The following is a 12,592-nucleotide window of genomic DNA, read 5'->3' as shown; positions in this document are numbered from 1 at the left end:
CAGCCCCTTGTTCTGCTATGGCTTACCATCATGATAGCAGACGGATATTCGTGGGCCAGGATAACGGAGCTGTAATGGTAGGTAGCTTCTAGAAAGTATTCATTAAATTCTTTATATTGATTTCCTGTGTTTACTTATGTAGGATAGTTTAAATAAAGTTAATAGTTGATGTCTGATTATTTGGTATAAAAATGTTTCCATCAAAATAGGTGTTAAGTCTAAAAGCATATTAAATTTAATTAATTTTAAGCTGTTTCCACAAAGCTCAGATGGCTGTCATAATTGATGGTTTGGTGCTCGGGGTACCCATGAACATGCACTGTGTTCAATGTGGTGAACTTAAGACCTATGGCACTGCCCGTCTTGTGGCCTTGAGGTGGGGAACTCCACGTCTCCATGTGTCTATGAGACAAGGCGTGTGGAACGAGTCTAAAGACCAGTTATTCAGCCAGCAATTCATACTCTGTAAGGCAGTGATTTCCAAGCTACCCCTGATGAAGGACCAGATATAAATTCTCAATCTACTACAGACTGGTGTGTTTTATGGGTCTAATTGTGTGTGTTTATTTATTTATTCTGTAACTAAGAGAATTCCATAATTTCACTGCTTTAAAATGTACAGTTCAGTGCTTTTATAGTATATTCATGAGATTATGCACCTGTTACACTCTAATTACAGATTATTTATATCCCCAAAGAAACCCTTTGTCCCTTAGCATCACTCCCCATTTCTCTTTTCCTCAGCTCCTGGCAATCAGTAACTTACTTTCTGAGTACAGGGATTTGTCTGTCCTGGACATTTTGTGTAAATAGAATTATACAGAATGTGTGACCTTTTATGCTGTCTTCTTTCAGTTACTCTAGTGTTTTCAATGTTCATCTATGTTGTAGTTTGAATTCATTATTCCTTTTTGTGTGCTGGAACAGTATTCTATTACATAGACAGCTTTGTTTATCCATTCATTAGTTACTGGCAGTTGGGTTATTGCCACTTTTTGGCTAATATGAATAATTCTGCTATAAAATTTTGTAAAAATTTCTGTGTGAGCATATTTTTTCGGCTCTTTTGGGTATGTATGATCATGGAATTGCTGGGAACTATATTTTACATTTGAGAAGCCACCAAACTTTCTTCCAAAGTGATTGCACCATTTTACATCCCACCAGCAAAGCATGAGGGTTCTAGTTGCTTCACATCATTGTGAACACTTATTTTGTTTTTGTTTTATTTTGCTTTATTTTGTTTATATTATGGTCATTGTAGTGGGTGGGGAATGGTATCTCATCGTGGTTCTGCTTTGTATTTCCCTACTGACTAGTGATGTTGAGCATCTTCTCACATGTTTGTTGGTCATTTGTGTTTCTTCTTCAGAGCACTATCTATTTAAGCCCTTTGCCCATTTAAAAAAAAAGTATTTTTGAGTTGTAAGAATTCTTCCTCTGTGCTAGATATTAGACTCTCATTAGATACATGATTTACAAATGTTTTTACCTATCCTGAGAGTTGTCTTTAATTTTTTAAGTTTGATGAAGGCCAGTTTTTCTATTTTCCCTTTTTTTGTTTGTGTTTTAGCTACAATACCTAAGAACCATTACCTGGTGCCAGATCATTTACATTATTTTCACAGGAATAAATAATGACATAGTTAGTCCTATATTTTCTCCTAAAAGTTTTATAGTATAGTTTTTACATTTAGATCCTCACTTTATTATGAGTTAACTTTTACATACGGTGTGAGGAAGGTGTTTTAGTCAACTTTCCTTTTTTTTTTTTTTTTTTTTAATATTGTGACCAAAAGACCTGACAACAATTTTAGAGAAAGAAAAGTTTGTTTGGGGCTCCCAGTTTCAGAGGTCCATATATGGTCGACTTCACTGCTCTGGGCCCCAGATGAGGCAGAACATCATGGTGGAAGGATGTAGAGGAGGCAAGTAGCTTAGGATATGGCACCAGGAAGCAGAGACTAAGCTCTGCTCACCATGGACAAAATATATACCCTAAAGGTACACCACCAGTGACCTACCTCCTAAAGCCACACCCTACCTGCCTACAGTTAACACCCGTTAATCTACATTAGCAGATTAATGCTCTCATTAGGTTAAGGCTTTAAAACCCAATCATTTCACCTCTCAACCCTGCTGGCATTGCCTCACACATGAGTTTTGGGGGAACACCTTGTGTCAAGCTATAACAAAAGGATTCCATATTCATCTGCTTGTGGTTATCCAGTTATCCCAGCAACATTTGTTGAAAAGATTGTTCTTTTCCCATTGAATTGTCTTGACATCCTTGTCACACAGCAAGCCTGTGGAGAGCCAGGGGGGAGTTGTCAGAAGTGAATGGTTGGTGAAGACTGAGGTGGAAAGGATCTCTGTGCGCAAGGATTTGTGTGGTTTATCACGGAGAGGTGGTACTGGTACAGGGAGGGACCCCAGAAGCCACTGAAGATGTAGGCAGAGGCGAGGCCTTTCATGTCTGGATAAAGTGTTAAATTTCATTGTAAATTCAATGAGAAGCCATTAAAGGATTTGCAGCAGATGAATGACAAGATGCATTACACTTTTAAAAGGTCCTTGAGACCATTGGGGAGGAATAGAATGAAGGTCAACAAAGTGGAAGCGGGGAGGCAGAGTGATGTAGCATTCTGAGAGAGAGGATGGTGGTGGTGAAGGTGGACAGAGTGGATGGATTCGAGATACATCCTGGATGCGTCTGTGATAAGTTGGGTATGAGGTGAGGAAGAGGAAGAAGTCAGGGGACACCAGAATTTTGGTTTGAGCAGTGGCATCATTTAGTGAGAAAGGAAAGGCTTGACTGAGCAGGCGGGGTAGTTGGAGAGAGAAGGACCAGTGAGGAGTCACCCGTGCACTTGAGATACCTATGAGACTTCCAAATGACGATGCACAGTTGACCCTGGATGTACAAACCTGGAGCCCAGGGATGAGGAGAAATGGTGGTCCTTGAGTATGGTATTAAGAACCTTAGACTATGTCTTATAAACCAGGTGTCTCAAACTTGCATAGCCATCACGAATCATTTAGAAAACTTTAAAAACATCTGTTCCTCGGCTCTATGTTAGGTCCATAGCTTCAGAATCACTGGGGAGGGGCCTGGGCATCTGTATTTTAGCAAGGTCCCCTAGCTCCGTGAGAACTGAGTGCACTGGGCAAACACGGCACCGCAGGGAGCATTAAACAGGGGATGATGAATGCTCTGTTTTCTGACTTCTGTTAGCCCGTGTGCCATTGTGTGGCTGAGGGGCTGAAAGAAGTGATGCCAGGTAGGAGGCTGTTTCGGGACATTTCAGGACCCCAGCCTAAGACTATGAGATACTGGGGTAGTGACAGAGATGATGGCTTCAACAACTGGGAAGCAGGGCTGATGTCTGAGTTCGTATGAGTGTTGAATAGCATTGTTGAGATGACTTTGATACCTAGCCAGGTGGTTAGCTGCCCTTGGGGACAGGGAAGGTGAGTTCACTTTTGACAGTTGGGTACAGGAGCCTGATCCTCCAGGGTTTGGTCTGAACTGGCATTGGGAGTTCTTTGTAGAGAACACCATGGAAACTGTAAGTAGCTGGCATGATCTAGGGATGTCAGGTGGATCAAGAAGAGCAGGGGGCCAGCATCACATCCCCGAGGAGTGTTGGTATAAGGGAAAGTCAGAGGACTGAAAAGCCTTAAAAAAGACTGGGTCAGAAACTGGCTGGGTGGGGATGGGGTGGGCAGTGAGTTTCAGAGAAGGGGGTTAGTAGCAAGGGCAGCAGAGAAAGGCTGAGATCAGGACCTCAACTAGAAGGCAGCTGGTGACAGAGGGAGAGGCGTTTCCATGCTGGAGAGTGAGGAGGGACCAGGAGGGAAGCCTGAGATGGTCACTGCGGATGATCTTCAGAGAAGCATTTGGCTGAGAGGTTGGGACGAGGAAAATTGCGGAATAGTTAAAGGAGTTTGATTGTAGGTTGTGTTCATTTTGTTTTTTAAAGTAAAGAAAAAGCCTTGATTGTGTTTAAGGGTGATGAAGGGAGGAAGTCAGGCCCCTCCCAGGCAGTCCCTGGGGCAGGTGGCGGAGGCTCCGTGAACAGAGTGGAGCGACTGTGGAGCTCTGCTTTCTCCCCTCTTGAACATTTAGTAGGAATGTCACGATGACATGCGTACTCGCGGAAAACAAGAGGCCATCACGTGCAAGCAGGCGTCACGTAGTTTTTTCCAGGGGCCGCAGTGGCTGTGCAGTTCCCTCTCCAGGGACTCTTCTGGTGGCTTTTGGTTGAAGAGTAGATACTGCAGTTATAGGACAGCAATAAAGACCTGTGGCTCTTCAGGGGAAAGGGTAAGTGGGTCCACTTTAGCCTTAGTTAGCCATTGATCTACTGATTTTCCATCCTATACAGATTAATACAGACAATGCTGATTCATTTTTGTACTTTGCAAAGTGGTAAAGATCAGGAATTCTTTATTACTTGGGTGGTTTTTATCTCTCTCTTCAGTCAGTAATTCATAATGTCCTTGTTACCTAAACCTTTAAGAACTTAGAATTTAGCATTGATCAATAGAATTCTTAGTGCATTCGCTCTAGAGTTTTATCTCAACTTTATGCTGAGGTTCATTTTTTCAAAATTAAAAAATTATGTATTTAGAAAGTTATGTATTTTTAATCTTTTCCAAGTTATATAGTCCATAGAAAATCTGGAAAATGAGTATGAAGAGAAGACTACCCACAATCTCTTTTACTTTTGGGGGGGATATGTGTGTGCATTCAATAAACACAGTTTTCCCCATTAAACTGCTGTGATCCCCAGAGCCTTATTTTTCCCGTGGCTGTGAATTCTCTTGGTGATGGGTCTTTGCAGTTTTGCTCCCTATGCATCATTCTAAGGGATTTTTTTGTATAGTCAAGGGAGCAAATTAACAAAAGTTTGCAGTTAGAGGGAGAAGTTACATATGGCACTCACCTGTGGAGAAGGAAGTGGACACAAGCGCTGTCTGATTAGCAGCCTTGCTTTGTTTATTTCCATCTGGCCCCAGAGAGGCATTGGTCCAAGGAACAGTTCATATCATCCCTAAGTTGTTCATCTTGTCTCAGGCCTTGCGACAACCAATTGTGGACTTTACTTTGTTTTGAAAGCCAAGTTCCTATTATTTTATAAACATAACTGTTTTCTTATTCCATATGTTTACTTTTAGGAATTTCATGTTTCTGAAGATTTTAATAAAATGAACTTTATCAAGACCTACCCAGGTAATTATGATACACACACACACACACACACACACACACACACACACAGAAAACTGGCAACCATCTCTTATGATCTAAAGTTAGGTTTTCACATGAACTTTTTAGTTTCGTTACCTCAATTATGTGAGAGACGCAGTTACTTACCATCCTTTTCTGCTCATTAATGTCTAAAATTTTATGTATTGGGTGTGCATGAGATTTAATTTAACCATCTTTTCTAAATGGGCATGTGCACTGCTTCCATGTTTTGATAACACACACTATACAGTAGTGTGTGTGTGTGTGTCCTTGACCGTCACTCTATTTCTATTATTCTGATCACAGACTACTTCTATTGAAAACAGATTCCTACAAGTAGAATAACAGGATCAAACATTATAAAGTCTATTTTGCAAACTCCTTCCCAGCAATTGTGTCAATTTTTGCAATCCCATAAGTGGTGACTGAGAGTATCTGCTCATTAAGTGTGCACAGCATGTTTTGCATTTGATAGTCAAAATTTCTCAATTTGAAAATTATTTAGGCTTTATTTGATTTTGACTCTCATCTTTCAGGAATGTCTTGTCATGATTTTGCTCATATTCCCAGGGAGTTGTAGTGTTTTCCAAAGTATAAGCACTTTTACTTTGAAACATCTGTGGCATATACATTTCCCCCAGTTTTTGCTCAGCCTTGTACATTTAGACATTCTTACATTTAACAAAAACAAGTTCTCAGTGTTAACTTGGGATGGAATTTGCAAAGCCAAAACAATTTGATGAAGTTGTGGATTCCGATCTGTGTTAGTCAGCCTTTTTGCTGCTGTGACCAGAAGACCAGACAAGAACAGTTTTAGAGGAGGAAAACTTTATTTGGGTCTCACAGTTTCAGAGGTCTCAGTCCATAGATGTCTGACTCCATTGCTCTGGGGCTAAAGTGTGACAGAACATCATGGCAGAAGAGTGTGGTGGAGGAAAGCAATTGAGGACATGGCACCAGGAAGCAGAGAGAGACTTCTTACCAAGGACAAAATATATACCCCAAAGGCATGCCCAATGACCCACCTCCTGTGGCTACACCCTACGTGCCTACAGTTGACCACCCCATTAATCCCCATTAGTTGATGAATGTCCTAATTAGATTAAAACTGTCATATTCCAATCATTCTACTGCCTAACTTTCTTGCATTGTCTCATACTTGAACCTTAGGGAACAACTCATATCTAAACCATAACTCTATCAAACCAAGTAACTGGTTCCTGGAGACTTTGCCTGAAGGCATAACAACCCAGATTTTATGTCACGTTAATGAATCAAGTTAAAGTTAGAGGCTAGATATTTTAGGTAAACGTTGGCTATCTTGGTGAATTTTGGTTTAATAAAAGGGTACAGGAAGGAGATTTTTGAACTTTAATAAGACCGAATTTCTTTTTCTTGGGTATTGGTCCACCTGTTCCAAGTTTAAAATAGCAGAAAAGTGAGTCAATAATGATCACACTCTTGAACTTGGCATTTGAGTAGTGGAGCCTTTTGTGACAGTGAGTGACAAGTCTTGCATTGTTTAATAATGCACAGCATTGTAGTATTATTACAACAACAGAAACAACTTTGAATTCTTAGCTGTCACTGGCAGATTTATCTTTAGAAAAATCAAGACTATAATTCTTTTTATCAAATATATGCCTAGACATTTGGACACCTCATTTTGTACTTGATCAGTGTTGTTGCTATAAAGCAAATTCCTTAATAAATTATTTAATATGCCATTAAGTTCTTTATCAAATTATTTACAGGTCTCATTTTTTCTATGTCTTTGTCAAAGTTCTTTGTGAACTATAAGGCTGCATAGTTTTATAGTGATTTCGGGATCTTCAGATTTCATTGACTAATAACATTTTTAAAAACACTAGAAAGACTAACACAGATTGTCTTTTTTTTTGGCCAAGTGAAGTTTAAAAAATAAAAATGAGGCAAAATAAGCATTACTATATAATTTCATAATTCATAAAAGAAAGGACATCTAAAAAGTAAGATAGCAGAAAGTATGTAATTCAGAAATAGGACAGGTCTGAGAAAAGATAAATGACTATTCACTCGGATACCTTTACAATGAGTGAGTATAAACTTTGCCACTGTTTGTTCCGAGTTAGAAAACTGTCTGTTTGGGGTCAAATAAGCAAGTTAATCTTGTTACTTAAAAGACTTCCTACCAGTGGATGGACTTGACTTTCCTCACAGACTTCTGGGAAAAATTCCTCAGTTCTTCCAGAGCAGTCTGCACAGCTGAGAGCAAAGTCAGCGGCTCCTGTGACTAACCTCTGACTTCTTTCATCAGACTGGACATTCATTAAACAGCTACTTATGCAGCTTCTGTACCACATGAAGTAGAACTCAACTTTCTGCCCTACTGTGGCTTATAATCGAACTGAAAATATTTCAAAAGTTAAATAGAATATTTTCCTTATCTATTATTTTGGAATAGACATCTTTACAAATACTTTGTCTTTATAAATCAGAAAAAGTTAAACACAAATTATTTCAGAAATAAAATGTTTATTTATTTTATTTTTGGTACCAGGAATTGAACTGGGGGGCACTTAACCACTGATCTATAGCCCCAACCTCTTTCTTATTTTTTATTTTGAGACAGGGTCTCACTAAGTTACTTAGAGCCTCACTGAGTTGCTGAGACTGGCTTTGAACTTGTGCTCCTCCTGCCTCAGCCTCCCGAATTGCTGGAATTATAGTTGTGCACCTCCATGCCTGGCCAACACTTTTAATTTCAGAAAATTGCAGCTGCTCTTTATTTACAATGCCAGTGTTTTCTAAAGGATCAAAACATTGAAGTAATACATAATAAAATACAAGCAAATAAAAAATGTTGCTGTGTTAAGACTACTGTTTTCCATATGGAACTCACTGATGATTAAGGTTTTTTAGAACAAAGTAAAAATGTTCTTTTGATCATAGCAAAAAAAAGAAAAAAACTGTATTCTTCAAATCCCTCTTGTCTTTAGTAATTCCTAGCTTCTGCTAGCCTTTTATATGGGGCTGCGGAGGGAGGGGCCTTGGAGAGAACTGTGCTAGTACACTGGAGCGGACAGATTGTCTCAGATCTGCTCAGAAGGCAGGTGATTCCTGAGTGACTATTTAGATAGATGCACATAGGAGTGAACAGGCCCACCAGGTAGAGAAGGGAAGCCTCAGTTCTCACCCATGGGGAGCTGCTTCTGAAGGTCACATTTCTTCCTGAAGGGCAAAGACTCCCTCTCTGTTCCTGCAGCTCATCAGAACCGGGTATCTGCCATCATCTTCAGCTTGGCTGCAGAGTGGGTGATCAGCACTGGCCACGACAAGTGCGTCAGCTGGATGTGCACCCGGAGTGGGAACATGCTGGGGCGACACTTCTTCGCTTCCTGGGCTTCGTGTTTACAGTATCCTCCTCAGCGCTGGACCTCTCCTTCCCAGGACTTCGTCTCAGGATTTAGTTCAATCTGATCATCAGTTGTCAGTTGAGATCCAAAGACTGAATGATTCTTACACATTTCACCTAAAACCCAAGAATTTCTGTATCTGCTTTTCTTTGACATAAAATGGGTTTATTAAATATAATAATTAAATGAATTTTCTGTTATCTGCTGGGAAGTGCTAATGTTTTTAGTATAAAATAATGGAAACCCCAAGTCCTCATTAATACAAGCCCCTCCCTTCATTCCTTTAAGACTTTTTTTCCCCCTATGGAAAAAAAAAAGGAATTGATCCTCTAGTAATTGGTTATTTGCAGACCCTACAAGAAATATAGCATATAATAGGGATATGTAACATATCCCTGAGGCTCAAAAACAGGTTACAAGGAGTTTTACACAAAACCTGTGTCTCATACTTTTTGTGTGTGTCTGTAGAGGACCTAAATCTTCGTGATACTCTGAGTGGCCAAAATGTTAAAAATGACTGCCTTAAAAATTCCCCACTCTGTGGAATTTGTTTCCTGTACAACTTATGCTTCTTAAGGCTACTGGCAAGACCAAGATTGCCAACAGCAGGCAAATACCCTCTGTAGTTTTCTTTCAGATGTAAAGTTCTTTCTTTCCCTTGAAAGCTTTTATTCAAAATGGTTGCTACAAATCAATGCACAGCATGAGATATTTAAAATAAGCATTTAAAACAGTTCCATACACTTTAGGATCGAACAGTAAAACTCCTCAGTTATGTCCTAACTCAGTGTTTCTGTCACCTGCAAGTCCTCACATAATGGCACACAGTCATGATCATGGCCTAGCTTGCAGTGCTTCTTTAGACCTGTATTTTGGACTACTAGTAGTTATCCTGCCGTAAATAGCAGTTGTTTTATTGTGTATAGACTTCTGGGTTTCCACAAATTATCTGTTGCCACAAATTGAGAAAGTAATGAGTTGTTACCAATAGTGAATATATTTTAAATTAAAATTTGCTACTATCACAAGTAATTGCCTTTTGTATCATTAAAACTGTCCACGGTAATTTAAAGGAAATCATCCTCTTCATTTAAAGCTAAATCATCTAAGCAAAAAGAAAGATGAGCCTAGTGTCCTGTGTTTACTCAGTTTGATGTTTTTTTCAGAGATACTGCATAAAAGCCATTCTGCTCCAGTGGGATTTTTTTGTTTTGATTTATTTTTGCTATTTTCATGATTGAGCATTTTATTCTTTTATACTTTGATAGCTCAATTATAAATACCTGTCTGTCATTTCTACCAACTTTTATCTTTTTTGTTGCCAGTTCCTAGGATATTACTTGATATATTAATAGGAACTCAATAAATTCTTGTTGACTTCATGAATATTAACTCTCTTCTTAATTCTAGCTGTCTTAAATTTTTTCAGTACTTACATATTTTTGCCTGAGTATTTCCTTTCTTGTTTTAGGTTTGTACTTACTCTCTTTAAAATGTTCAGTGTTTTATAATTTTGACTAAAGCTGATATATTTTATGGGAGGATTTTGAGAACTGTTCTGTTATATATCCTTGACTGCATCTCTTCAGATATGACTTTGATACTCAGTATGCTTTTGTTGGTGATTATTCTGGACAGATCACCCTGCTGAAGCTTGAACAGAGCACGTGTTCAGTTATCACAACCCTCAAAGGACATGAAGGTAGGCTGTGCTGTCCCCCAAGGTTTTTCCTGTGATATGGACACTGGAATTCAGTGCTCAGCTCTGTGTTTCATGAATGGTCAATTCCTCATGATCTGTCAGTTTTCAGTTTAGTGGGATTTAGACTGAAAACTAATGGAAGGTAGAGTGTCAGGTTCAGTTTCATATTTTCAAAAAACCCTTTGAATTGCTTGAATGGATCATACTTGGCTTTGTTCATCTTTTAAAAATAATTTATTTCTATTAAACCTTTAAATTTTTTAATATTAAGACCTACTTATTTGTGAGAATTCTTCTTCTTCTTCTTCTTCTTGTTACTATTTAATTTGTTAGTTTCTAAGACATTGAGCAAGACCTATTAGTTTAATACAATTAGAAGAAATGTTTGGACTAGTTAGGTCATACACTCTGGATAGGGACTGAGAGAAATGAATTTCTGGGTGAAGTTTCCTTATTTCTGTAGTGTATTGGTTGGCAAGGTTCTGTGGAGAATTTTAAGGCTATTGGCTGCTTTGGGTAAATTGCTGTGTACGTGCGTGGAATAAATTGTTTACCTTGAATACTAAATTATAATGCAGTGATATGAGTATCAAAGTAGGAATTTTGAGATTCCTTGAAAGAAATTTGTAGGAAAAAAGATGTGTTTTAGGAGTATTAAATTTTGATAAAATGGTCAATTCAGGATGTGAAATGTAAGATTTAAGTGTTTTACCTAATTTCCTTGACATAATCGTTTGATACACCTGGAGACTTTTCTTTTTCCCTAAGGCACTTAATTTTTTTTAAACATAAGCATTTTTTATGAGGTCCCAGAGAGCTGAAATAACCTATATTTTTATCTTATATAAAATGGCCACTGTAAGCCATATGAGACTTTTTCATAAATATTAGAATATTTTTTTTCTCCAAAGTTTCTTCCGAACTAATATTTCATGTATAGGTACTTCATACTTTATTGGTATAAAACAAAGAAAAACTTCTTTAGAAATTTTTGGACTGGGCTGTGCTCAGTGGTTGAGCACTTGCCTAGCAAATGCAAGGCCTTGGGTTCCATCCCCAGTACTGCAAAAAAAAAAAAAAAAAAAATTGTGTATAACTGTGATGAATTATTAAAAATGCTAATCTTACAACTTTGAATAATGGATCTGCTGTGTCCTTTTTGTGACTCACGAGAATGTGGTTGAATGACCCTTTGTATGGTGAAGATAGATTTTTGGCTTAGAGGCTCAGTGGATCCCTGTTCCATCTCTGTCAAATGTGCATGTCCTGATGTAGTTACATTTAACCCCACCCCTCTCTCTTAAATCCCTAGGGAGTGTTGCTTGCCTCTGGTGGGATCCTATTCAACGGTTACTCTTCTCAGGAGCATCTGACAACAGCATCATCATGTGGGACATTGGGGGCAGGAAAGGCCGGACGCTTTTGCTGCAGGGCCATCAGTGCGTGACTGTTTGTGGGGGTGGGGAAAAGAGCTGAAAGTATGGGGAGCCAGGGGAGCATTATCGTTATACCCAGACTTCTCCAAACAGCAAGTCGATAGGGCCGAGTCCACTTTTAACTGCTCTATGTCAATCCAGAATGTCTGGTATTCAATAGCAAAAAAGGAAAAGGAGTGCAGGGTTTACTTCTTTCTTAGTCCAAAGAGCACTTGCCACTTTTCTTTCCCGAGGAGTGGCCCTGTGAAATGTCTGCCTAAGGCAGGCGTGGGCTAGAGACTGCAAGTGAGGACTTGGACCTCTTCATGAGATGTGGTGCTAAGCTGTTCTTTAACTGAGTGACTGTTTTCCTAAGTTCTAAAATGTGTTTAAGAATTAATGCTTGCTGACATAGTCAGACTCACCTAAGCTCTGACAGTGTACTGTTGTCCTACCATCTAGCCTTGAAAGGAAAAGGAGCACTCTTTACCCCCTTTTCCTTTTTTTTCCTCATTGCTGGTCAAGCGATAGTTGTTTACTGTAATCACAGTCAAGTTGAAATTTAGCCCAGGAAAGATTAGGTGCAAAAGTTAACAGACCAGGAGATATAGACTCCTGGGCATCCAGAGAAGTGGTTTGACAGGACTGCTGGAAGGGACCAGATTTTTTCTGCCCATCTGTGCATGCATGTGCCTTTGTACAGGTAGGTGTGTGTGTGTGTGTGTTATCTGTGTGCATGCTACTGGTGATCTCTGGTATCTGAGCACATGTTCATATGAACTGTGTTTCAATAAGACAGTTACACCTCTCTTTGTTTCTGAACACT

At 39.0% G+C, this 12,592-nt stretch overlaps 1 protein-coding gene across 3 annotated transcripts in view; it reads left to right on the top strand.

Annotated features, from left to right (window-relative positions):
- WDFY1 (WD repeat and FYVE domain containing 1) overlaps positions 1-12,592 on the top strand; it is a 43,191-nt gene that overhangs the window by 20,178 nt on the left and 10,421 nt on the right. For all 3 annotated transcript variants that reach the window (XM_079135139.1, XM_079135140.1, XM_079135141.1), the window contains exons 3-7: positions 4-77; positions 5,182-5,236; positions 8,499-8,649; positions 10,239-10,351; positions 11,664-11,790. In XM_079135139.1, coding sequence (XP_078991265.1) covers positions 4-77; positions 5,182-5,236; positions 8,499-8,649; positions 10,239-10,351; positions 11,664-11,790 — 520 coding nt within the window. The remainder of the gene's footprint in view (positions 1-3; positions 78-5,181; positions 5,237-8,498; positions 8,650-10,238; positions 10,352-11,663; positions 11,791-12,592) is intronic.

The sequence above is a fragment of the Sciurus vulgaris genome, assembly GCF_902686455.1.
Source record: "Sciurus vulgaris genome assembly, chromosome: 3".
NCBI lineage: Eukaryota > Metazoa > Chordata > Mammalia > Rodentia > Sciuridae > Sciurus > Sciurus vulgaris.
Note: the sequence above shows the minus strand (reverse complement) of the source record. Positions and strands in the feature narration are given on the sequence as shown.